General features: G+C 40.7%; 2 protein-coding genes across 8 annotated transcripts in view; both read right to left on the minus strand.

Moving 5' to 3' along the window:
• Positions 1 to 1,483, minus strand: part of LOC120238725 (adenylate cyclase type 10-like) — a 50,180-nt gene extending 48,697 nt beyond the window's left edge. The window contains exons 1-2 of the mRNA XM_039242668.1: positions 1,327 to 1,483; positions 358 to 462 (exon numbers count right to left, since the gene is read on the minus strand). Coding sequence (XP_039098599.1) covers positions 358 to 462; positions 1,327 to 1,483 — 262 coding nt within the window. The remainder of the gene's footprint in view (positions 1 to 357; positions 463 to 1,326) is intronic.
• Positions 1,484 to 3,794: 2,311 nt separating this feature from the next.
• NFYA (nuclear transcription factor Y subunit alpha) overlaps positions 3,795 to 27,700 on the minus strand; it is a 32,538-nt gene continuing 8,632 nt past the window's right edge. For 5 of the 7 annotated variants that reach the window (XM_039242641.1, XM_039242642.1, XM_039242639.1 and 2 more), the window contains 7 exons: positions 24,915 to 25,061; positions 12,077 to 12,208; positions 11,762 to 11,867; positions 10,042 to 10,208; positions 8,762 to 8,935; positions 7,690 to 7,791; positions 3,795 to 5,274 (listed from right to left, as the gene is read on the minus strand). In XM_039242641.1, the coding sequence (XP_039098572.1) occupies positions 5,221 to 5,274; positions 7,690 to 7,791; positions 8,762 to 8,935; positions 10,042 to 10,208; positions 11,762 to 11,867; positions 12,077 to 12,208; positions 24,915 to 25,061 (882 nt within the window). In that variant the 3' untranslated portion in view covers positions 3,795 to 5,220. The remainder of the gene's footprint in view (positions 5,275 to 7,689; positions 7,792 to 8,761; positions 8,936 to 10,041; positions 10,209 to 11,761; positions 11,868 to 12,076; positions 12,209 to 24,914; positions 25,062 to 27,700) is intronic. The other 2 variants (XM_039242643.1, XM_039242645.1) reach the window with 1 other exon arrangement.

Below are 27,700 nucleotides of genomic sequence, written 5' to 3' on the forward strand. Positions count from 1 at the left end.
ATGGGTGATGGGCACTGAGGGGGCCCTTGTTGGGATGAGCACTGGGTGTTTTAAGGAAATCAACTTGACAATAAACTATATTAAAACATAAATTTAATTTAATTTAAAAAATTAGTATTCCCCGCACCTCCCCCTTCTGACCATCAAGTCAACAGGATGTGAGACTAGGTAGAATGGCAGATACAGGCAAAAATCTAGTTTGTTAGTGGCAAGAAGGAAGAAATAAAAGAAATAAAAGATAGTAACACTGAAGGAATGACCCTTCAGTACTTTTTAAAGTAGCCCAGGCCGCTTTCTGTTAAAAACCCTCAGGAGCCCAGCACCACACCTCCTCACTTCCCTACAATAGTCACTCACGCTCCACGATGTCACTAATGTAATAACTGAAGATGCGGGCCAGTTTGTCCATGTCATGTTCCGACTTGCAGGTCAGGCTGAACCTGTCCATTAATGCTGTAAACCCTGGCCAACGAAACAAAAATTACGTTAGCTGAATTTTTGGCTCTATTCCCTCAGCACGTCAGGCCCGTCCGTGTAAAGGAAGCAGATGTCCTGCAGGTGAGTAATTTCATTATCCTTGAACAAGTGTCACTTAAAACGCAGTCATGGGCAGCCTGGCTGCTGTTGCCTCTGGGAATATCTGGAGGGCCACCCATCCCCTCTGCGTTTCCAGGAGCTGCAGATGAAGACTCGCCCACAAGCACCCCTTTCATCTCTAGCCAGATACCTTTTCTGCCGTACCCTCTTATGCTCTCTGGCCAAGGGGAAAATGGGATTTCTCCCCGTGTGAAGGATAAAAGAAATCAATGACATGGGGGGATGGATAAAAGCTTTATGGAGAGCCCAGATGGTGAACTCCTTGAGGGCAAGCACCTTAATCACTCATCTTCAGATCCAAGACACAAACGCCATAAATATTTAAATGAACGACTCTCAAAGTAGCTGCTGGATCTCTAATTCCTAGCTTGGTGACGGGCACACATTTATGGACGGACTCGAAGGAAGAATTGACTGAGCGAATAAAAGGGGCAGGAGCAGTGTGCGTGCTGGGAGAAATTATGGATTCAAAGCATGCCGTGTGACCTCGCAAAAGTCCTTCCCCTTTTCTGGGTCTTTCATTAACTCAAGAACTCCGCCAGATCATCCCGAAAGGCGTCCCCCCCGCTCTGAAAAAGGCCGTCCAGGTTTCCCGAGGAAGCGGCAGCAAGCAGTCGGGGCACAACTTTGCTAGCCTGCCGTCAAGCCAGTAACCGCCGCCGCCTCTAGGAGCCAGTCCCCAACGGCCGCCCCACGGACAAGGCGGGAGAGCGACGCTCCACCCCTCACCCGTCACGTGGACGCCAAGGAGGACGCCCTGGGCCGTGGCGAGCTCGGGTTCCGGTCCCTGGGGCTTCCTGAACACCAGCAGGTCGGGAAGCAGCGCCGCCAACCGGGCCTCTACGGGCCACAGAAGGGGCACCGTAGCCCGCTCGCCAGTCGCCATGGCGGCGGCGGGGTTGCCCGCCAAGCTACCGGAAGCGGGGGGTGGTCCTCCACGTGGCAGCCAATCCGCAATGACGGCCCTGGCGGGTTCCTCCCACTAACCAATCAATGCGGGTTTCCTCGGGGCCCCGCCCCACGTGCCTCCCGCTCCTGCGCTCTAGCTCTTGCCTCCCAGATGTGGAGAAGCAGCAGGGCGGGGAGTGAAAGTACTTTCAAGAGTCAAGGTGACGCTTCAAAGTCTTGAAACGTGAGGCGCCTAAGTGGCTCAGTCGGTTAAACATCCGGCTTCGAGCCCCGCGTTAGGCTCTGTGTGGACGGTTAGCCCAGAGCCTGGAGCCTGCCTTCGGCTTCCGTGTTTACCGGTCTCTGCCCCTCCCCCACTCACGTTCTGTCATTCTCTCAAAGATAAACATAAAAAAAAAAAAACTTGAAACGTGAAGATGCATCTGCAATGAAACAGATCACCGCACGCAGTGTCAATGGGTATGGGTGTGCGTGTGTGTGTCTTTTCCTATTACCAGAGTGGAGAGCTGGCTCACCTCTGATTTCTAAGGGCAATGTTCAATTGGCATCTGACTAAAGCAAACAAACTATGGGGCTTTTTTTTTTTTAATACCCTTAGGCTAAGGTTATTTAACAGTCAGTCCTTTCCCCCTTGTTAGGTAGTGTCTCCTTTTTCTTTTATCTGCCAGGACAGGTCTATTGGGTGTCTCTAGCGAGCTCCTGTTTCCCTGACTTTGTAGCATATCCGAGGTTGCCTTTCAGTTGCTCAGATTCTTGGGAGGACTCACAGTAGTGACAGGATGAGTGTGTTGTGGATTTTTAACGATCAGGAAAGCATCCTTGTTTTTCTGCAGAAATAAAAACAAAGTCTAAAAATGATGTGTTCATGATCTTTAGTTCTCCAATACCTAACCGTGTCGGTGATTACTTCAAAGGGCTCATTTTGCTCCTCTAGTTACTTCACATTATGATTAACACTTCCAGTAGTAAAATCAAATATACGATCAGCACACAGGTGACAGAAAATACCTCCTTAGGGTGGAGGGCCAAAGGGAAGAAAAAGAGATTAAGGGGAGACATAACAACTGAGAGGCCTGCACACTAGAAGTCTGACACTCTGTCCAGAGCTCCTGTGTCTGTCTACAAAGAGCACAATGTCGGCATTATAAACACAACCTAGAACCCAAGCAATGTCAAAATTGAAATCACTTTTTAGTATTTTTACAAATTTATTTTAAAAAATAACAATTGCAATGACATCAATGATTGATCATCTGTGCTCCCCCTTACAGCTGGGAGAAAAACCTTTATAGTTAAGTCCCAAAGGAAGATCAAGACATTATCATCAGGCACCCAACAGCCAGAAAAAGCTCTGTTGGCCCAGTGGTATACACACTGACATGTTCAATGTACCAGTGCAATTAAAATATATACATTTACAATTATCTTGCCCCCCCAAAAAGCACTCAAGAAGTGAAATAACTATGTATTAAGCCAATTATTCACTCATCCATTCACTCTTTCTGCATCTATGAAGTCATCACTACAGTTACAGGGACAAGTAAATGAACTTTCAGTAACAAAAAAGTCCAAACCTCAACCCCCCACTTTGTGGCTTATTATGGTGTGCTAAAATGGCCACAGTAGAAGGGCCATGAGCTATCTGAGCAGTGACAAAATGACACCTGAAGCATTTTGTTTCAAACAAAGCAAAACTCAAACTCATGGAAAAGAGAATCTGCAACAATGAGGTTGATATTACTATGTACAAACTTACAGACACAAATAAATAGCATTTTAGAACTGCTGTTGGCTTAGACGTCTGACTTTCTGAGCTCTGCATCTAAAAGACCCCTGAACAAATCACGGGATAGAAATTCCCCATTATTTTTAGTAAACTAGCATCTGAAAAACTTGGGACTTACTAAATGAAGTCAATGTCTGAAACCTAAGTTAAGAGCCAGAAATTTCTAGTGAGCCTACCAGAGGGTGGGCCTCTCTGTATCTCTGGAAGCCAGGACAGGTGACTTAGATTCCAGGGACATGGGAGAATCTTTCTTTGCATAGCTCTACACCTCTATTTCTACCATTAACAATTATTTCCCTTTGTGATATTTTCTTCAGAGGGTTTAACTTCTTTTCCTTCTTGATACAATTAGAGTAGAATCAAAGAAAGTGCCAATCTTTGTTCTTGCCATTAAACCAGACCCAAATGTTTTTCAAAACAATTCGGTCTTCCTTGTTCTAGAGAAGGCAACAACACTTTTCTGAAATCCTATCATAGTTCCCCAAGGATCAGCATCTAGGGAAAAAAAAAAAATCAATCTCGGGGGCACAGTCCATTCTAGGACCCAATTCTCGCCCCTGCAGGCCATCACTACTGCCAGTCTGTAGCTTATCCCCAGAATGTGGATGCAATGTAAAAACCTTTCTGCTGGACAAGCCTATGTAGAAAAAGGGCAACATGGAGACTGGCACCAAAGAATCTTCTGCCAAGGGAATAAAGAGAATGTTCACTCTCTGGGGCCAGCACAAAACAAAGTACTGCAGGAGTGAAGCCAACATTCACCTTAAACTCGAGAGGATAACCTGGAATACGCCCAGGAGAGCATGACTGAACAGCGCTTTCCAGACAGGAATTGTCAAAGACCAGTTCTTGGATTTCTCCCTTTCCATGCGTGATAGCAGAAATGCAAGTTATTTTTTTCATAATTCATCCCAGGCATCCATCCGCTGGAGAATCATGCTATGTGACAACACATGGGTATATATCCTGCCCTCTCTTCTGCTGCTAGACTGAAACACATGTGAACCCTTCTATGCACCAAATGCTGCCGCAAAGCCTATGACTGAAAATCTCTAGTTTGGCTCTCTGTTTAGGAGTTACTACAAATGTCCTCAGCACTTCAGCAGAGAGGTTGTTTTATGGTTTTGTTCTCTACTTAGGAAAGGCAGTTTCAAGATCCAGTACCCTCTATGTTGTCTTAAAAGTAGCGGAAGCAAGAACTATGGTCCACATGATCTGTTGACAGACCACAACTTTAAAGTCAAAGCTTAAAAGAAAAGAGAGAGTCAGCAATTTATAGATTTAGTGCTTGAGTCTTGTCGTTCTATCCCCAGAGTTAGCTTTTTCTTGGCTGGAGTCCAAAAATACCAACCTACCATCTGGGTAGAAAGAGATTCCTATTAATACCACAGATTAGATGAATGTATCTCAGAGAATTTATTGTTTCCATATCACGAGAGGGAACTTCCTTGCCTGGAAGCCGCCTCTGAATACAAAGTGTCCATTCGGTTAGTCAGCCTGAGATCCCCCATCAGAGAGACGGATGCTGCTTCAGTTCCATGGGAAGGCGTGGACTTCAGCTTCCCTGACTGCAGTCCTGGTGGGGAAGGTTCTCCTCCGCTAAAATGGCTGGCTGGCTTCACTAGCCGACATAAGTGTTGTGTGTGCACTTATATGCACGGGTCCCTTGCATCATCCTAATCCATGAAATGTCAATGTCATCAACAGTCTGAAATAGGCCCTGACAAAGGCTTGCGACTTCAATTTGCCAGACCCCGCTGCAATTATAATACTGAGCCACTTATTAAAAACTAAGTGGTTTCTGTCCTGTAGAAAAGGGCAGAACATAATAGTCAGTGTCCCATCGGAAGAGGTGATCAATTTCCTGGAACGGTGGGAAACAGTGGCGAGGAACATGACCTTGATCTGCTCCCTCAAGGGGCCTGAGGTTAGGACACTCGGATGATCTGTGTCATTGCTTCTTCATCTGCTTGGTTTGGATCCTAGAGACAAAGCATAACAGTGATTAAAGTCCTTTGTGAAAGCAACAGGGAACTCATGGCTCTCACTCCTGATCATCATGGGAATATATAAAACTTCGCGAAGTAAACCAGAGGCCCCTAATACATCTAAGTCTACATATATGGACTATATATGTATATATATACATATATATATGTATATATTTTACTCTGGAAAAATGAGTAAGAAAAATAACCAGCATTTACGGAGCCCTCACCATCACGAGGGGATGTGCTAAGTAGGCACCCAATGTAACGGACTGCATGTACTCTCTACAACAGCCCTATGAAGTATCAACACCATCCTAATTTACAGGTGAAGGAACTAGGACAAAAGAGGCTAAGAAACTTGACCAAGGTCTTACCGCTAGTACACAGAATCGGGAGAGTTCCTGGCATAATGTCTCTAGATGGCACTCTACATCCATACACTGCATGAACTAAAGAGGAGGAAGAAGGAGCTCTCAGACTGCAAGTAGGAATTAACAGCGCTGAAGGAGGAGTCTGTGCTCATGTGTGGAAATACTGAGGACTCCCAGTCTGACACTGAAAGGGGTGATGAGGCCAAGTTGCTTGGAAGAAATACAGAAACAGTTTGGGATCTGATGCAGTAAGAAATGAAAGCCAGCATGCATCCTTGAGCAGGGGATTGACATGCTTAAAAAAGCACTACTTTACAAAGACCAATTTGGCAACAATGCAGGTAGGATGTGATGGTCACACAGAATAAAGTGTCTGGAAATGGGGTCTGGGTGGGGGCAATCCATTAATTCGACAAACATTTACCAAGTGTAATTGGGCATTATGCTAAGTCCAATCAATACAATGGAGGAGAAACCTCACCTTGACTCTCTACACAGCTTACAGTCTAGTGAACGAGACAACTACACAAATAAGTCAATTACAATGATGCTCAAAAGAAAAGGAAGACATGAAAAAATAACAGGGCAGAAGAAACCTTCCCTGGATCCAGTCTCAGATTTAAACCAAGACCTAAAACGTAAGAAAGAGACAGTCATGCAAGATGGGAGTGAAGGGGCGCCTGGGTGGCTCGCTTAGTTAGACGGCTGACTCTTGGCTTTGGCTCAGGTCATGATGTCACGGTTTGTGAGTTGGAGCCCTGCATTGGTCTCTGTGCTGACGACATAGAGCCTGCTTGGGATTCTGTCTCCCCTGATTTCTGCCCCTCCCCTGCTTGCTCTCTACTTCCCTCTCTGAAAAATAAATAAACATTAAAAATACAAAAAAACAAATGATAGGAATGAAATGCTTTACAGATTAGCTATTTTCAAGACAAAGTTCCTATGGCAGGAGGCAGACCAATGAACTGTACAGCGAGAGCATAAAGATCAAGTGCAGAAGGTGTGAAGCTGGACCACGCAAGCACCTTTTTTGGCCGTGGTATGCACTTTGGATTTTATTCCAAGTGCAAATGGGAAACGGCAGAAGGTAGAAGGCATTTAAGCAGGGAAGTGATGGGAGATGACACCCATTTTAAGACCACACAAAGATGTAAAGAATGGACCAGAAGGGCACAAGGTCAAAAGAAGGGAGGAGACCAGCAGGTAGCTGTTACATTAACTGAAGCAAAAGAAGAGAGGATTTCTCAACGCTGACAGCAGTTGGAAAGGAAAAAAAAAAGTTAATTGATTCAGGTAGTAGTTTAGAGGTAAAACCAAGAGGACTTTTTGAAGAATTGGACAATTCAAGCTTTAGCAACTAGGTGGACGGACATGTGACCTACTGAGAAGAGTAACTGCTTTAGGGATAAAAAACAAAATAAAAATCAAGAGTTCTATTTTGTATATACTGATTCAGAAATGCCGAGGAGATACAATCAGTGGAATCAGATGTAATACATCAGTTACAAATTAAATTCTGGAATTATATTGCCTTTGAATTTAAGGTGCACCATTTTATTAAGTATTTTACCTTGGGCAAACTACTTAACCTCTCTCAACCTCAGATTCAGCTGTAAAATGGAAATAAGAATTCTCACCTCATGGGGCTTGAGGTTGCTCTAAAAGATTCAATGAAATAAAAACTGCTTATACAAGTGCTTAATGTAATGGCTGGCACATAGCAGTTAAGTGTTAGCTGCTGGTGGCTGTGCTACTACACTAAGAGGCAATAAAACTTATTCTTTTAAAACCAAGGAAAATGAGAATTGCAAGAAGGAATTAATAGTAATAATCCTCAAAGATCAGGAGAAAAAAGACTACTGGTTTAAACACCTTTAGTGCTCTAAGGCAAAAGAGAATCTAAGAGACACAATGTGGCATTCAATGTAGAACATGTAATTAGTCTCTGATGTGAAAATAAGAAGAAGACACTGTGAATGGTCCTCCCAAGAAAATCTAAGGTAAAAGAGAAGAATGAAATGTATAATCTACTTACCTGCATATGGGGACTATCCTTTTCCTTTGGAGAGAAAAACCGCCCACCTTCACCCCGCTTCCGAGCCATGGCGTGACGGTGCCGAGACTCATGGAGGTATTTCTAAAACAAGAGAAATAAAGGTACTAGTTGGAATGAGCATAATTACCTAATGCACACATTCTATCCTCTGAAGTTCAGGACAGCTGCCATGAGAGTCACCGGGCAATTATGACCTTGAATTATGGAGGAAGCTTTGGAGGAAACACTAGGCAGCAGCAAACTATAGATTAACTGTCATAAAAGTGTGAATGCTGCATGAATGATAAATAAACAATTCCCCAAAGGCGTAGCAACGATCACTACCTACACCTCCCCATACACACTTCAATAACAGACCAAATGGCTGTTCAGTAGAAAGACTGCATTTCCTGACCTTATTCACAGTTAAATGTGGCCACGTAATTAAGTTTTGGCTAATGAGATGTGTGGAGCTTCTTCAAAATTTCCTTTAAAAAGGGTGCCTTTCCACAGGGCTCCTGGGTGGCTCAGTCAGTTGAGCGTCTGACTCTTGGTTTCAGCTCAAGTCATGGTCTCATGGTCACGGGATGTAGCCCCACACTGGGTTCCACGCTGGGCGTGAAGCCTGCTTAAAATCCCCCCTTCTCCTTCTCTCAAAATAAACAAACAAAAAATAAAAAATGAGAGTACCTTTCTGGTTCCCTTTGCTCCTAGGCTGTAGTCCAAGCAGTCATCCTGGACTAGTACTAGCACACTAAGTGTATCACAACAGTGAAAAAGGAAGAGAGGGCGTAGTGAGGAATGACTATGGAAATTTGCTATGGGCCCAGGGCAATTTCTCTCTGGACTAAATTTCTGTAAGGAAATAATTAATTCTTACTTAACCCACTGTTACTGTTTTATTAATCTACTTGCAGCCACACAGAGCAATGACACATGCTAACTTTTACAGAAGATCAAAGATATTTACTTTTGTTTGCAAAGTACTCAAGGAAACAAACCATATAAAAGGTAATTTCAAAGGGAAAACCCTGCCCTTTCTCTTCCTTCTCCCTCCCAGTGTTATACACACCCTTCTTTCCTTTGGGATTTTCCCTTCGGCCTCTAGTTTAGCCCGGGCTTGCCTCCTCTTCAGTATACGGTGGTACTGTTTGGCATTCACATAGAGAGGCTCTTCTTCCAGCATCTCTGCCCCAGGAAGAGGGATTCTTTGGATAGCAGGCACAGAGCCAGCACCAGGCACCATCTGTGTGAAGAGAAAACCACAGCTTATTAAACAGTGGCATGTAGTACGGACATAGGAAACCGTTTCTTGGTCCCTGTTAAATTTTTTCTAAATGCTATGAAGAGTAGCTTTTATACAGCACTTAAATGCAGATTCTTGGAGAACATTTACACTAAAAGGTCTGCATTTTAAACATTCCAGATGATTCTGTCATAGGGAGCCCAGTGTCAGCCACACTTGACAAGGACATGACTATGTCCAGATTCTTGTCCACCTATGGTGCCATTTTCTAGAAATGTCTGCTGCCATCTAATGGTCAGGAATAGTAATTACAGAGAATGAAACAGTAAAAGGTTAAGTAGGCATGGAGAGATTGGCCAAGAGCTACCAAATGCCCACAGTTACAGAAATAATTTAATTAATGACTTAACTTAGTATATAATTAAATCCTAATTTTTCTAAACAAACTAAAACTAAAAACACTGTACTAAATGCCTGAGGAAACCAGGAACAGGTTCCCATGCCCTACTCCCTTCCGAACTATAACGACTTTGACGGATGTGTGTGGTTTCTTCTGGTAGCTTCCTCCATCTCTCTGCAGGCTTCTACTACTCATTCTTAATTTACCCATTTTAGGTACCGTGTAATTGACATCCTATTAGGACAGGAGAATTTAGCTTTCACTCACACCACTACTCATTTCTCCTTCCCTGTCTTCATCATGTATTTTTGGTTTCTTTACTGATTACAATCTAATTTTGAGTTTACTTGTTATTTCCCTCACTGGGGGCAATGTATTCTCCACTTTCCAAAAGTCAATAGTCTATGCCTTCATTATTTGAATTCTGAAGATTACACAAAAGTAGTTATTTCTGTTTATCCTCTGCTGTATCTCCAGCACCTGGAATAGTCCCCAGGACAAAGTAGGTGCTCAGAATGAATTATAGTCATTGTAATGTTTCTTGTGAAAGTGCCTTAAGGATCAATTGAATCCTAAGCAGTCAGCATCATCAACAAGCTTTATGAGAGACATCAAAGTGCAAGTTCAAAAAAATTTTCAATGACAAAGAGACAAATGGAAAGATAAATGACGGAAGAACAGCAAGGTGAAGAATCAGTTTTCTTACCATGACCATCCCTCCTGAATTGACCACATTGCCTGCCACTGGTAGTGTCACAGTGACAGTCCCCTGTCCGCTGCTGGTGGTGTTGGTGTTGGCTCCTGTCTGGACAATCTGTGCTCCTGCCAAACTGGCTGCTGGGATGGTGATCATGCCTGAAACAGGGACTGTGACTTTAAGAAAATAAAACACAAAACAAACAAAAAACAGGCACACAGAAAGAAGGGAACACAGTTAGTCCCTCTTCTACCTGGCACACACTTACTTACCCTGGAGAAATATCCTAACAGCACAAGGGGAGGAGCAGCACTCTCCCACTCTCTGCCCGCTCTGCTGTACGGAATCCAAGTAATCATGATCTTAGATATTCTGGTAACTGTCTGGGTTCCAGTTCTGATAAAATTTTTCTTGAAATGGGTACTTCCCCCTGGGTATTCCAGTAATGGTTTTCAATGGCCGGTGAGACAGTTTGGAGGCCTTCCCTTCTGCGAGGAGGTCTGACTTGTGCTACACTCACTGTTTTTGTATATATGAACGATCTGCCTCAGGATGGAGATTTTATAAATTTCTAATGTGTTTATCCTGACAATGGCCGAACCTGCTGCAAAACTAAAACTTAAAAATTAAACCAAGCACTCCATGCTCCCATACTATCACCAGCACCACTTAAGGATTTAGCTCACCATTTTCAGTTTGAGCTCTGGCCCGGGCTCAATCCAGTTCGGGCCTTCTCTTGAGTCAAAGGAGAGCATACCTCCTGCACTCACTGGATCTTGTACACTGCTAAATTCCCATTACAAGTCAGATGTTTAGTCCTAGACTCTGACATGTCCCTTCCAGGTTTAATGACCTGATAGATGCTTCCCAAAGCTCTCAAGTTCAGTTTGAGCCACCTCCTCTTCTCTCAAGTTCATTCTCCTCCCAAGCCAGAGGTCATGGCTCCTGTATTTAGGCATTATCTAGTCCTAGAACATAGCTCTATAAAGGCTTTGCACTGTGTTTAGTCACATGCGTGTCTCCCTGAATAGATTTAGAGGCTCCTTGGGAAAACATTTTTTTTCAAAATTTTAATTGTTTATTTTTCAGAGAGAGAAAGAGAGAGTGTGTGAGCAGGGAAGAGGCAGAGAAAGAGGGAGACACAGAAGCAGGCTCCCGGCTCTGAGCTGTCAGTACAGAGCCTGATGTGGGGCTCGAACTCCCAAGTCATGAAATCATGACTGGAGTCAGAGTCGGATGCTTAATCGACTGAGCCACCCAGGTGCCCCAGAAAATTTCTTTCTTAGTAAAGTAAGCACAGTAGGCATGTAGGTCTTTTGGGCAAAAACTAATAAAGTGAGCCAGGGAGAAAAGAAAAAAACCGTAAGTAGCAAAAACACTACATACCAACTTGACCTCTGATCTATTTCTTCCACTACCAACTATGAAACCCTCTCTTTCCAATCTACCACTTAGAAACATTGTTTTTTCCCCAGAAAGGATCAAAAGCCGATATAATCCCCAGGACCAGTCTTTTTAACAACCACTGTAGGGACTCCTACAAATGTTACCATCGCTGGTCACATATCAATGAGAAGAAAACATCCACCAATGGAAAGCTAGAAAACATTTTTGTTGTTCAAAACTACGTTAGGTAGAGAGCACCATAAAATTTCTGAAGTAGTCATTTGCTCCAAGGACGGGAAAGATATGCTCTCCCAAGTGCTCTGGAAGTGCAGATGCTGCTTACCTTGCTGCAGAATGGTGCCGTCTGCATTAACTGGCTGATAGACAATGGTCTGGCCTTCAGCAGTCTGAGCCACCTGCTGCCCCTGGACGGCAATCTGCTGCTGGGTCTGAAGGAAATAAATCAGGAGAGTTTAACAAAGGACCCCTTCTTTTTAAAAAAAAAGACAAGAAGAGAAGAGAAGAGAAGAGAAGAGAAGAGAGCATCTGTGATGGTTTCCGTCCCCATTTTTACTGACTCCCTATGAACTATTTGGCTCAGCTGTCTGGCCCTTCCAAGTCGGCTGCGCCCCCGCGTTGACGGAGAGAATGGAGTTACCTGGGTCTGGCCAGCAGTGACTGCCGTCTGGGGCTGCTGGATGATGATCTGCTGGGCCTGGCCCTGCTGGCCTTGCACCTGCACGGCCTGCCCACCCTGGATCTGGATCTGTCCAGGTGGGACCAACTGTATCTGTGCGAGAGAACACAAAGAAAGGTTAGCACCCTACTGGCCGCTGGCCTCTTTTCATCCTGGAGTAATAGCTCTCCAAGTTCCTCTAGAAAGCAAGAAAGGCTGGGAAGAAGAGAAAAGAATCTTGTTCGGCTCTCTGTTATAAATTAGACACCAGTTGTTTGCCATTTATGAAACAATGGGGGAATTCTGGCTGTTTAGATACAGGATTGTTCTTAAGGAGCCAAAGTCAGCTTTAAAAAAGACGATTATAGAACCATGTCGGCATGGTTATGTGTCTTGTTAAAGCATATTCATTTAAAAATATATTCTCAAGTATTTCTTATAGATGAAATAATATTATATATATTCAGAACAATCCTTGAGGAAGTAAGGGAGTACAGACACAACCAGAAGACTGATGATGTGTTGATGACCGTTGAAACTGCAAGATAGGCATTTAGCACATGATTTTCTTTGGTTTTGTCTGTTGAATGTCTTTTAAACTAAGATGTTAAAAAACAATCAAGTTATTCCCAATTTTTCCAAGTGGGAGTCTATGAAATATGTATATTCAAAAGCTTTAAACATACAGAAAAATCAAGAGTATCACCTTAGAAACCCATGCAGTCACCACTCAGATTTAACAAGTTGCTTCATTTAACATTCCCTTCCCATCTAAAAGTTATTCACTGCATTAAAATGTGATCATCCTTACAGAACGTTTTACACATGTATATCCATAAAAACATATGGTACTCTTCTACGTTTGTAAGTTTCACATAAATAGTAACATGCTGTATCTTCCTACAATTTGCTTCCATCAGTCATCGTTTTCAAAATTTAGCCAATTAACTGGTTCACTCATTTTTTTTAAGTACTTATTTATTTATTTTTAAGGAATCTCGACACCCAACATGGGGCTCGAACTCACGACCCTGAGATCAAGGGTCACATGCTCTTCCGACTGAGCCAGCCAGCCGAGCCCCAGAACTAGTTCACTCATTTTAATTGTCAAGTATCACATTAAATACTTATACAGTGATTTATTCATACATTCCTCTTTAATTTGGGATTTTCTCCAACAATTTTATTTTTACAAATTTTATTTTACAAGAAAAAAATCAATGAATGCATATCCTGTGTAAATATTATGAGTTTCTGAAGTATTTAAAAAAGTAGGATTCCTGTGTTGAGGGAGATAGGTGTTTAGTAGGTAGCCTCTAACTGGTTTCCAGCTGCCTTGTGGTAATCACTCTTCTATGTGATCTTCCCCATGAGTGTGCTGGACTTAGTGACCCACTTCTAACAGACAGAACATGGCAAAAGGAGGGGGACGTCACTTTCGAGATTAAGTTACAAAGATGGTGACTTCCATCTTGCCAGCTGTTTCTCCCTCTCCCTCACTCCCTCTGAGGGATGATAGCTGCTGTGTCATGTGCTACCCTATGGAGAGGTTCACATGGCAGGAACCGGTGTCTCTGGTCAAAGTTGGGAAGGACCTGATGCCCACAAAGAGCCATGGTAAGTGAAGCTTTAAAGTGGATTCTTCCCTGGATGAATCTCGCTTTGACTGCAGCCCACAGTGAGTCGAGAGAGGCACAGAGTCAGAGGACCCAGACAAGCTGTGCCAGGATTCCTGACCCACAGAAACTGTGAGATAATAATTTGTTGCTTTAAATCACTAACATTTAGGATGATTTATCTGCAACAAAAGATAATTAATACATGTGTCCGATTATATTCCTCCTACATCTATTTTCCAACGCCCTCACTAATACCCAGTACTGTCTAATGTTCACTAGTTTTGATTTAATTCGCATTTCTAATTTGATTCCTGGGTTTGAATAGCGAAACCTCAGCTAACAATTTTGGATGACAGAGAGGGAACCTGTGCTTTTCAAATCTGTTTTCTTTCATTTCTCTTTTTAATGGCTATGACTAACTTATTAGGAGTGTCATCATAAATGTGACAAGAAATCTGAAAAATATTTGTTAAGTTTTTTATAGTAAAAAAAAAACAACCTAGTAACATTTTAACTATTGGGTGCACTGAATCCTGTTTTCATGTAACAGCAACTGTACACATTTCTTTAAGAACAAAAAAGAATGCATTTAGGAAGGTCCCACAGCTCAAAATTTCCAGGATTTCATATACAAGTTCACACCTAAGCAACCACCAAGGGTATAGAGCAAAAGTTTCCTCCATAGCTCCCTCATTTACCTTCTCATTAGTTCATTCATTTGTTCAATCAACAGACAGTTTTTGATCTGGGTGTTATTATTTCAACAGAGTAGAGATTTTTCCTCTTCATTCTGTTATGGCAGTATATTACACTGACCAATTTTCTATGTTGAAGCACTCTTCCCTCTAGGAATAAATCCCATTTGGTCATGGTGCATGACTTTTAATATGCTCTGGGTTTAGTTTTTTAGTATTTTGAGAGGATTTTTGATCAATGTTCATAATTAATATTGATCTGTAACTTCTTTTTGGTAAGGTCTTTGGTTTTAGAATCAGAATAATGCTAGCCTCACAGAATGAATTGAGTGCTCTTTTCTAATTGTAGGAAAAAATTTGAGAAATGGTATCAGTTTATCAAATTTTTGATAAAATACACCAGGGAAGCCATGAGTGCTTTTATTTGTTGGGAGATTGTTGATTACTGATTGAAACTCGTTGGTAATTAGAGCTCTATATTTTTGGTTTCTCTCGAGCTCACAAAACTCTGACCTTTAACTAATTGTGGGTCTATTCAGATCTTTTCAGATTTCCTATTTCTTTGTAATTGAGTCTTGGTAGAGTAGGTTTTGTTTCTAGGAATTTGTCTATTCTTTTAGGTTATTCACTGCATTTAGTTGCTCATAATACTTTTTCCCCCTAAGATTTTATTTAAATTCTAGTTAGGTAACATATATGGTTAAATTGGTTTCGCGTGTAGAATTTAGTGACTTGTCATTCACACATAACACTCAGCGTTCATCCCAAGTGCCCTCCTCCTTAATCGCCATCACCCACTTAGCCCACCCCCCTACCCACCCTCCTTCCATCAACCCTCAGTTCTCTGTAATTAAGAGTCTCTTATGGTTTGCTTCCTTTTTTCTTTTCTCTACGTTCATCCGTTTTCGTAAATTCCACATTAATGAAATCATATAGTATTTATACTCTAGTTCCATCTACATCATTGCAATATCAAGATTTCATCCTTTTTTAAAAAGTGTATTTATTTTGAGAAAGTGGAAGTAGGGGAGGGAGCGGGAGGAGGGAGAGCGAGAGCGCGTCCCAAGCAGTCTCTGTGCGAACAGCAGGGCTCAATCCCATGAACTCGGAGATCATGACATGAGCTGAAACCATGAGTTGGGCTCAACCAAGCCACCCAGGCACCCCAAGATTTCATTCTTTTTGATGGCTGAGTAACATTCCATTGTGTATATATATATATATATATATATATATATATATACATATACCACATCTTTATCCATTCATTAGTTGATGGGACACTTGGGCTCTTTCTATAGTTTGGCTATTCTTGATAATGCTGCTCTAAACATCAGGATGGATGTGCCCTTCAAATCTGCATTTTTATCCTTTGGGTATATACCTAGTAGTGTAATTGCTAGGTTGTAGGGTGGTTCTATTTTTAACTTTCTGAGGAACCTCTATTCTGTTTTCCAGAGTGTCTGCACCAGTTTGCATGCATTCCCCCCAACAGTGCAAGAGAGTTCCTTTTTCTCCACATCCCTGCCAACACCTATTGTTTCTTGTGTTTTTTATTTTAGCCATTCTGACAGGTTATCTCATTGTAGTTTTGATTTGCATTTCCCTGATGAGTGACGTTGAGCATCTTTTTGTGTCTCTTTGCCATCTAGATGTCTTCTTTGAAAAATTATCTATTCATGTCTTCTGCCCACTTCTTGTCTGGATTATCTATTTTTGGGGTGTTAAGTTTGATTAAGTTCTTTACAGATTTTGGATACTAACGCTTTATCCGATATGTCATCTGCAAACACCTTCTCTCCTTCTATCAGTTGCCTTTCAGTTTTGTTGATGGTTTCCTTATCTGCACGGAAGCTTTTTATATTCATGAAGTTCAGAGAGTTCATTTTTGGTTTTGTTTCCCTTGCCAACAAGAGACTTATCTAGTTAGAAGCTGCTATGGCTGAGGTCAAAGAGATGGCTGCCTGTGTTCTCCTGCAGGATTTTGATGGTTTTCTGTCTTACATTTAGATCTTTCATCCATTTCTAATTTTTTTGGTCCATCATGTTAGAAAGTGGTAGAGTTTTCGTTAAAAAAAAAAAAGGGGGGGGCGCCTGGGTGGCTTAGTCGGTTAAGCGTCTGACTTTCGCTTAGGTCATGATCTTGCGGTTCGTGGGTTCGAGCCCCGCGTCGGGCTCTGTGCTCACTGCCAGCTCAGAGCCTGGAGCCTGGAGCCTGTTTCAGTCTGTGACTCCCTCTCTCTCTGGCCCTCCCCTGCTCATGCTCTCTCTCTCTCTCTCCTAGAAATAAATAAAACATTAAAAAAAAAAAAAGAAAGTGGTCGAGTTTCATTCTTCTGCATGTTGCTGTCCAGTTTTTCCAATACTATTTGAACAGACCGTCTTGTTTCCACTGGATAGTTTTCCCTGCTTTGTCGAAGATGGCAGTTGACCGTACAGTTGTAGGTCCATTTCTGGGTTTTCTTTTCAGTTCCACTGATCCGTTGTCTGTTTTTGTGCCAGCACCATACTGTCTTGATGATTACAGCTTTGTAATACAGCGTAAAACCCAGAATTGTGATGCCTTCAGCTTTGTGGTTATCAAAATTGCTTTGGCTGTTTGGTTTTTTGTGGTTCCATACAAATTTTAAGATTGTTTGTTCTAGCTCTGTGAAAAATGCTGGTGGCATTTTGATAGGGATTGTATTACATGTGCAGATTGCTTTGGGTAGTATATAAATTTTAACAGTATTTGTTCTTCCAATCCATGAGCATGGAATGTTTTGCCAATTCTTTGTGTCCTCTTCAATTTCTCTCGTATTTTATAGTTTTCAGAGTAGAGGCCTTTGGTTAGGTTTATTCCTAGGTGTCTTATGGCTTTTGGTGCAATTGTAAATGGAGTCAATTTCTTGATCTTTCTGCTACTTCATTATTGGTATACAGAAATGGAACAGATTTCTGTACATTGATTTTATATCCTATGGCTTTGCTGAATTCATGTATTAGTTCTAGCATTTTTTTCTGATGGAGCTCTCTGGGTTTTCTACATAGAGTACCATGTTGTCTGTGAATACTGGAAGTTGGACTTCCTCCTTGCTGATCTGAATGCCTTTTATTTCTTTTTGTTGTCTGATAGCTGAGGCTAGGACTTCCAGTACTGTTAAACAACAATGGTGAGAGTGGACATCCCCGTCTTGCTCTTGACCATAGAAGAAAAGCTCTCAATTTTTCCATTAGGTGGGCCTTTTGTACATGACCTTTATGATGGTGAGGTATGTTCCCTCTATTCCTACTTTATGAGGGTTTTTATCAAGAATGGATGCTGTATATTGTCAAATTTTTTTGTTATCTATTGAAAAGATCATATGGTTCTTATCCTTTGTTAATGTGGTGTATCACATTGATTGATTGCAAATACTGAACCACCTCAGCAGCACACAAATCCTACTTGATTGTGGTGAATAATTCTTTTAATGTACTATTGGATTCAATTTGCTATTATCTTGGTTGAGAATTTTTGCATCCACATTCATCAGGGATACTGACATGCAATTCTCTTTTTTTTTAATGTTTTATTTATTTCTGAGAGAGAGCTCTAAACAGTGTGAGCAGAGGAGGGTCAGAGAGACACAGACTCTGAAGCAGGCTCCAGGTTCTGAGCTAGCTGTCAGCACAGAGCCCAATGTGGGGCTCGAACCCACGAACTGTGAGATCATGACCTGAGCCGAAGTCGGACCCTTAACCGACTGAGCCACCCAGGCGCCCCTGCAATTCTCTTTTTTAATGGGGTCTTTGTCTGGTTTTGGAATCAAGGTTAATACTGGCCTTGTAGGAGTTTGGAAGTTTTCCTTCATTTCTATTTTTTGGAACAGTTTGAGAAGAAGAGGTATTGACTCTTCTTTAAATATCTGGTAGAATTTCCCTGGGAAGCCACTTGGCCCTGGAATTATGGTTTGTTAGGAGATTGTTGATTACTGATTCAATTTCTTTGCTGGCTTTGGGTCTGTTCAAATTTTCTGTTTCTTCTTCTTTCAATTTGGTCGTCGTTATGTTTCCAGGAATTACCCATTTCTTCCAGTTTACCCAGGTTATTGGCATAATTTTTCCTAATATTCTTATGACTTTTTATATTTCTGTGGTATTGGCTATGTTCTCTCCTCTTTCCTTCATGATTTTATTTATTTGGGTACTTTGTCTTTTCTTTTTGAGAAATCTGGCAGGGGTTTATTAATTTCATTAATTGTTTCAAAGTATCAGCTCTTAGTTTTGTTGACCTGTTCTACTGGGTTTTTTTGTTTCTATAGCATTTATTTCTGCTCTAATTTTTATTATTTCCCTTCTTCTGCTGGCTTTAGGCTTTATTTGCTGTTTCTTTTCTAACTCCTTTAGGTGTAAGGTTAGGTTGTATATTTGAGACTTTTCTTACTTCTTGAGATAGGCCTGTATTGCTGTATACTTTCCTTTTTTTTTTTTTTTAATTTTTTTTTTAATGTTTTATTTATTTCTAGGAGAGGGAGAGAGACAGCGTGAGCAGGGGAGGGTCATAGAGAGAGGGAGTCACAGAATCCGAAACAGGCTCCAGGCTCTGAGCTGGCAGTCAGCACAGAGCCCAACGCGGGGCTCGAACCCACGAACCGCGAGATCATGACCTAAGCGAAAGTCGGACGCTCAACCGACTAAGCCACCCAGGCACCCCATGTATACTTTCCTTTTATGACTGCTCTTGCTGCATCCTAAAGGTTCTGGACTGTTGTGTTTTTACTTCCACTTGCTTCTATGTAGTTTTTAAATTTCTTCTTTAATTTCCTGGTTAACCCATTTATTCTTTAGTAGTATGTTCTTTAACCTCTAAGTATTTGTGGTATTTCCAAATTTTTTTTGGCTGACTTTCAAGTTCTATAGTGTTGTGGTCTGAAAATATGCATGGTATGATCTTAATCTTTTTGTACTTCTTGAGGTCTGATTTGCGACCCAGTACGTGATCTATTCTGAAGACCATTTTGAGTACACTGGAAAAGAATGTGTATTCTGCTGCTTTAGGATGAAATGTTCTGTGTGTATCTGTTAAGTCCATCTGGTCCAGTGTGTCATTCAAAGCCATTGGTTCCTTGTTGATTTTCTGCTTAGATGATCTGTCCATTGCTGTAAAGGGGGGGTGTTAAAAGTCCTCTACTGTTATCGTATTATCATCAATTAGTTTGTTTGTTAACTGATATACATATTTGGGTGCCCCCAATTTATCTCAGGTGTGTAGCTGGATTCCAAAACTCCAAAGTTTAGGGACACAGTGCAGACCCATGCTAATCCTCTGAAGGTCTCACCGTGCTGTGGCTTGTGCCAATTTGTACTTGCACAACTGCATGATGCTAGGAGTTTATGGTAAAGCACAGCCTAAAGGTGGCTTCCAGGTTAGGTGCCTTCAGCAGGTGCTTTTGCTGCTATGCTAATTAATGAGGCCACTCAATGGCACCAACCTTCTCTTTTGTCCCAAGAAGTAGTGCCATCTCTCCCAAATACACTCCAAGAAGGGAAACTGTTGATCCCTGTGCAATCCAGGAGCCCCTCAGAACACACTGTCTGCTCACAGGCCTCTGCCCTCCTTCCCCACAGATGAACTGCTAAGCCTGCCAGGCAGGATTCTCACAATGGTGTGGACTTCCAAAACTTTAGGCTTCCTGCTCCACTGCTTGCAAAAACTTGGAATAACCAGCCCTTCTCCTTTTCCCAGGCAATAGTTTTAGGCGAGAGCTTTTCTCATGCAATCCCCTGCATACTGCTCCTTCTCTCTCAATGTTCAGAGCTCCATCCTCTCTGTGGCACCCACAATTCTTTTCTCCCCCAAATCAACTCTCTGCAGCTTCTACTTCCATTATGTGGCCATTTTTCTCCCTCCAGATGTGCAGTTCTCTCAGCTATCGGATAGAATTAAGTGTTCAGAATGGTTTGATATTCGTCTGACTGTGTGTGAGGGAATGACGCAAGCATATGGCTACCTACTACTCTGCCATGCTAACTCCTCCCTGGCTCATAATACTCCTATGATCTTTTCATTTCTATAGAATTAGTAATAACATCCTCACTTTTGTTTCTTTTTTTATAATTTTTTAAAAAAGTTTATTTATTTTGAGAGAGAGAGAGAGAGAGAAAGCACAAGCTGGGTTAGGGGATAGAGAAAGAGAGACAGAATCCCAAGCAGGCTCCATGCTGACAGCACAGAGCCCAGTGCAGGGCTTGAACTCACATACTGTGAGATAATGATGACCTGAGCCAAAATCAAGAGCCAAACACTTAACTAACTGAGCACCCAGGAACCTCCCTCCCTTTCATTTCTGATTTTAGTTATTTGAGATTTTTTTTTTTCTTTTTTAGTCTATCTAGCTAAAGATTTGTCAATTTTGTTATTTTCAAAGAACCAACTTTTGGTCTCATTTGTTTTCTCTACTGTTTTCCTATTATTTCATTTATCTCTGCTCTTTCTTTCTTTTGGCCAGCTTTGGGTTAAATTCATTCTTTTTCTCATTCCTGAAGTTATAAGGTTAGTTGTAGACTGTCAATCTTTCTCATTTTTTAATGTAAGCATCTATAGCCATAAATTTCCCCTGAACACCGTTTTTGCCATGTCCTTTGAGTTTTGGTATGTGGTGTCTTTGTTTTCATTTGTCTGTATTTTCTAGTTTCTCATGTAATTTCTCCTTTGAGCCACTGATTACTTAAGAGTGTACTATTAGATTTCCATGAATTTGTGAATTTTCTACTTTTATTTCTCTTGTTGATTTCTAACTTCATCCTATTATGGTCAAAGAAGATACTTCATATGCAGTCTATCTAAGACTTAATTTGTGACCTGACATATGGTCTCTCCTGGAAGGTGTCCCATATGCACTTGAGGACAATGTTTATGCTATTGTTGATTATCCTATGTATTCTTGTCTTATCTACTTGGTCTGTTGTTTCATGTACTCTACTTCCCTACTTATCTTCTTTCTGGTTGTTCTGCCTATTGTTAAGAGGAGGGTACTAACGTCTCCAACTCTTGTTGCAGAGTTGTTGTCTATTTCTCTCCTCAGTTCTGTCAGTTTCTGCTCCATGCATCTTGCTGGCCTTTGTCTGCACCTCTGTGATCAGAAACGGCAATCAATGATCTGATTTTAGAGAACAAGGTCCATTTTGCTCACCCTGGCTCCTTTAAGCCGCACATAAGCTCCTCTAAGACATGTATGCAGTTGCCTGCTAGGGTACTGGATAGCTGACACTGTGCTAAACGCAGAATGAAATTACCTTCAATATAAGTCTATGCCTTGCCCTGCAAGTAAAAAAGTTTTCAAGAGAATCCAGAGTTCCAAAATAGTTTATATCAGATTTTGCGAGTGCAACTGTCGTGTAAATGGGGAGACAGATTCCTGATATGTCTTGCTCTGCCATCTTCCCAGAATCCTCTACCTAGGTCTTCTTAACTACCTTTTCCAAATACTCAGCTCATAATTGGCACTTAGAAAGTAGTAGCGAATAGGGGCGCCCGGGTGGCTTAGTCGGTTAAGCGTCCGACTTTCGCTTAGGTCATGATCTCGCGGTTCGTGGGTTCGAGCCCCACATCGGGCTCTGTGCTGACTGCCAGCTCAGAGCCTGGAGCCTGTTTCAGTCTGTGACTCCTTCTCTCTCTGACCCTCCCCTGCTCACATTCTCTCTCTCTCTCTCTCTCTCCAAGAAATAAATAAAACATAAAAAAAAAAAAAAAAGAAAGTAGTAGCGAATAAATAAGTAAACAATTTAGTTACCTGAATCTATTTCCTACCTGCATTTCAAATAGCAAGGAATGCCTGTTTTAGTTATTAGGTTTCCTTTACCATCTATTCATATTCTATGCCCATTTTTCTACTTGATTGTCATTTTCCTATCAATATATAAACGTTCTTTGTGCATGTTGGATACAAACCCAGCTATATGTACTAATATCTTCCACACACCTGCATCCTTTTACTTTTATTTACATTTAGATGTATATAAATTTAAGTATGCAAATCAATTCGGGTTTTATGTCTCTAAAAAAATTACTGCTCTACCTCCACTACATACAGAAAATTCTCCAGTGAATAAAGTCTAAAAGTTTCCAAGTAGGGTTTTTTACATTGAGGCCTGTAAATCTACTAAATATATATAGTATGAAGTAGAAACCGATCTTCTCTTTCTATGTCATTCTTAAACCACTTCTTCAAGAATATTTTATACTGTATTTGTTATATATCAACATCCAATGTTCTTGCCTTTTTTTCCTCCTCTCTGCTTTGATTCCACTGTCTTTATCAAGCCAGGGATCTTAACCCAAAATTATACACAAATTTAGCATGTATCTGGATATCTGCACCTTTTCTAAGGGGTATAGGTTTCACTGGAATTCTAATAGAGCATGTAATCCAAACAAAGGTTTAAAAAAAAAACAACAACAGAACAACCAACCAACAATAAAAGGCTAAGAAACACTCTTCTTCAAAATTGTACCTAGAGCTTTATACAGGTTAATAGAAAAGAATTTCTCCAGGATGCTGTGATTATAGTCCTACTTGGGAGGGAATGGAATGAGATAGATAACCTCTCAAAGTCTCTTAAAGACCAAAAAATCTCCCATAAAATCACAGAATTTAGAGCTGGAATGAACCCTAAGAATCACCTGATATAAACCGCATTTTTGGATGAGAACAAGGAGAATCAAATGACTTGAGCAAGACCAGAAATCCTGTTTAATGGCAGACTTGGGGATGAAAGTCAGGCCACTTGCACTCACAGTACACTATTCCTGGTGGTATATCACAGTTTCTATTCGACAGTGGAGAGGAAGGCGTGGCAAGGAGGGCTGAGAGAGGAGGCAATGAGAGGAAGGACAGAAATGAAACAGCAGTATGAAACTGCGGTAAGCACAATCACAGAATATATTTAAAGCCTCATGCATTTATGCATGGAGCAATGTGGAAACTATTTTTAATCCTAACTACAACTCTATCTTGGCAAAAATATGCCAATGGCCTTAAAAATGGTCTCACCCTTTGCTCAAGCAATCCCCCCACTACAAGGAAATTACCTTAAGAATTCAACTGAAAAATAAAGCAATCATACTCAAATACATTTACAGTTAACCTTACCTATAGAAGCAAAAAAAAACCAACAAAAACAAAGCAAACCAAAAAGAAAATTCTCTGAATACACTTTGTAAATCCTGATTCATCAAATTGAAGAATCATTATGAAGGGATTAAAGGTGGTAAGAAAAACTGAATTATTAATGTGATCATTTTAACTGTTAAAATGAAACATAGATAAACAAATCTACATACCCACAGGTGTTTGGCTATTTATTACAGAAATCACATTATTTCTCAGCAAATTATTTTTTACTAAAAATACTTCAACATTGACTACCTCCCTAGCTAACAGTTCGTCCTTTTTAATAAGGATACAAATATTCCATATATGGAGTATGATGTATTTGGACATTTCTTTATCCTTATTGATGAAAGAGACATTCAGGTCACAATCTTATTTTTTGCTAGTACAGTGTGGCAATAAATGTCTTTGTACATTTCCCATTCCCCCCCTCCAACAAAGATCCTTTTCTTATTACACAAAAGATTCTCAGAAGTGGGGCAGAAAGAACAAAGGTTTATGTTTATGAATTTAATAGCGAGATGCCTTCAGAATTTTAAATTACCAATAATAACGAGTGTTTCCTTTTCTCTACATACATTCTAGCACTGGATATATAAACTCTTTTTAATTTTTACCTACTTGATAAAAATTTCTCTAGTTTTTAAAAATTTGATGCCACAGAGCCGCATGTCTTATTTACCCTTCTTTTTGGAATCAGTCTTTCCAGTGGCTTCACCTACTTTATTGATCTGTTTAAAGAATCCATTTTTATTTACCCTTCCTACATTTTTGATAGTTTTCTTTAATTTTAACCTACTTTTTTGCTCATTTTATTCTTTTCATAACTTTATGAAAGAAATCCCAGTTTTCAGCTCTTTTAAAATAAAAGTATTTAAGGGTTATAAATTTTGCTCTAAGTATAGGTATGTGCAATGGGTTTGGATTGAAACACTTTCTTTTTTATCACTTTCTTTTTTATCACCTGCCAAATAATTCAAACTATAAAGTACTTGGAAAGAAATGAAAGGATGACATTTCAGACCAAAAACAACAATTTCCAATTGTAATTTCCAACTATAAATTCCCTCCTTCAGTTCCTAGAAGCTCTGAGTATCAAACCAATGCATTACTTCTATTAAACTAGACACTCATCTTTTTGTATTTTTTATACAGACTCAAGTTCATGCCTAATATGTTGTCCTTCTCAGAAATGCCCAATTTCTATAGAGCTCTCCTTTATTATCACAGATACCACAAAAGTACAAAACTGACTAACTATGAATGTAGGCTGTCAAACAAACATAAAATCGATGTCTAATAGTTTCTAACGACCTTGTCTTTAAGACCTCTATTCTGATATTTTGTCCAAACATTTTTTTGCATCACTCACCTGCTGCAAACCCTGTGTCCCAGACACAGGTACTTGCATGATGGTTTGACCTTGTCCACCAGGGACAGCTTGGACCATGATGGGCTGGCCAGTTGATGTGATTAACTGGCCTCCACTGACCTGTACCATTAATGGCTGCCCCTGGACCTAAAATGAAATAAAATAAGAACAATGAAATAACATTAAGACACAAAATGGTTTTCACCAAAAGATAATCACTGGAATTATTCTGTGGCCTTGGTGGAGGGGGAAAAGGTAGGAAAGACACTAAGAAAGTAAGTCTCAAGTCCTTGTACTCAAGTTACCTTCTTTAAAAATATTCTATCTTTGACTAAACGCCAAGTTGAATACTTTAAGGTCAGATATAATGAAGTATATTCAGGATCTTTAGGAAGTCTCAATAGATATTAAGGCATTTATCAGCAAATACAGGCTAAATCCATGAGAAGTACTTATCAAAACATCCAGACTATGTGCCTTTTGAGACCAATATTCAGGAATAGTTTCTAGGGAAGGCTGGAGAGGAAGCAATGAGAGGGAAGGTTGATGGTGGTGATGGTGGCTGAGTACACATTCTAAATAACCTAGAAGGAATAAATCAAAGTACCCAGCAGAGACTGCAGGAGGCTGGCTACCAAGCAGCTCTGGAAGCTTATGGAGAAGACCCTTTTGCCTCACAGTCCCTCAGGCACAAATGAAATATACAACTTTTATCTTCTTCATCTCACTCTGGGAATTCTAGTCCTATGGTTGTTTTTAAAAAGGGCCCACTAGGAAAAGGCCTAGAAATATCTTCTGGTCAGTTTTCAATCTCTGCAGTAGAATTCCTCACACTGGACTCTGTGAGAGTTGTTTTAGTTTTAACAGAAGCAGTGATGAATATGGGAATTACACACTCAAGTGTACCAAAAAACCCTCCCAACTTTCAAGCTCTTGGGAGTAAATGAACCACTCTAGAAGTCAAGGCATTATACATGCTCTGTAACATTCTGAGTCCCAATAAAGAAATACCTAACTAATTGTATGCATTCTGGAAACCAAAAAACAAGCCATGTTAGAAGTGAAATGGAATGTTCAAAACAATAGCTAAAAGTCCAAACCTTTCACTTTCAGATGCTATCTCTGTTTTGAGGAATTATTTTTGCAGAACATAAGGCTTTTCGTGACTAAACTATTCATTCTTAATGTCACTGCAAGTATGTTTAAATAACAGTAACTGGTTAAAAGATCAATCTGCCCTAGATGAATAGATTAGATATTAAGGTCCCCTCCTCACGATCACCACCACCACCAAAAGCATCAGAATCTTCAGGAACACTGCAACCTAAGTTTTATCAACTGCTGAGAAATTCCACTTTACTTTTTAAAGGACTTTACAATCTGATTCTCTCATGTTTTCTCCTTTCCTTATCAAATTAAATTCCCTTTGCTACAGTCATGCTTGCATATACTCCAGAAAGGACTGTTCTGAATATTTATTACGTGAATAACTGAAACAGGTATTTAAGATTCTTCAAAATAATGAGGCGCCTAGAGGAAAAGTTTTCATCATTTCCATAAGGTGTTGCCATTTCTTTTCAAGAAAATCCACGTTAGCAAGAAACACAAGTTTTAAGGCACAACTGTTCATACTTTTCTGGCTACCCGTTATCTTAAACGTCTCCCCTCATGGACATGCTAAACACGTACATGATAAAGCACTGGGAGACTCCAAGGAGCCCACTATGTTTACGACATATGAATGACTACAAGGACACATGCATCAGACAAGAAGCCATACAGTTAAGAGCATGTTACATTCCCATTCCACAGGTGGTTAATGACAATACTGTTTCATATATCAATAAGATGAAGCAAGCATGAAAAGCATGAATAACAAGCTGCTGAAGTCCGAGATTCAAACACAGTTTGGGAGCACCTACAAGCTCAGCCTTTTCCAGCCCAGGGTATGTTCAGAACTGCCTGCAGGGCATCATCAGACACACGGGAGGTAGGCGTGGGGCTGAGGCTGAAAGGGTAACGTAAAAGACGATCGAGGTAAGGGCCAGGCAACTGCAGGGTGCTGAGCAGCACTAATGAGATGCCACTTCTGCATTCGAGGTCCTACTTTGAATCATTTCCATTCACTGGAGGGAAAAAAGGCAGGGCACTCAAATTTTGCCAATTTCTCAAAAATACAGTCATGTTAAAGTAATGGGCAGACAGAGAAGACCTAAATGCTTCTACTTTTCATTTTTACCTAGGAATTGGCCAAAATATACCCCCGATTTAGGACCTTGAACTTGGCCATATATAATGTTATGGAACTGCACTCATTAAGTAAGAATTCTTATAGTGGCTCTAAGACCTGAGACTTCTAGAAAGCATACGCCACCTCTGTCCAACCAAGAGGTATAAGATAATCTTTGCAAATCTAATAATAAAATAGGTCATGGTTTCCCAAGGAAAGGTAGTGAAAAGGCAACAGTTAAGAGATTAACAAGACTCACTGATTGGATAAACCCTGCCAAGTATAATGATTATTCTGCACCCGAGTAGCCCTTTTAATAAAAATAAAGCTCAATCTAACCCTAGATATTTTCTATTCTGCTATCATAACCCAAATTTGCAAAATTTTACTATGCAATCTGACTACAGGGCTTGAGCTTTGAACAGATTCTAATGCCACTTGTAAGAATTTCTTCCTGTCACTTATACCATTTCCTTCCCAGGTATCCCCAAAGAAACACAACAGCCAAATTCAATTTTCAGGAAATGGATACTGAGGTCACCTACATGACTAGGCA

This window comes from Hyaena hyaena, unplaced genomic scaffold, assembly GCF_003009895.1.
Source record: "Hyaena hyaena isolate Hyena2069 unplaced genomic scaffold, ASM300989v1 scaffold_211, whole genome shotgun sequence".
Lineage (NCBI taxonomy): Eukaryota > Metazoa > Chordata > Mammalia > Carnivora > Hyaenidae > Hyaena > Hyaena hyaena.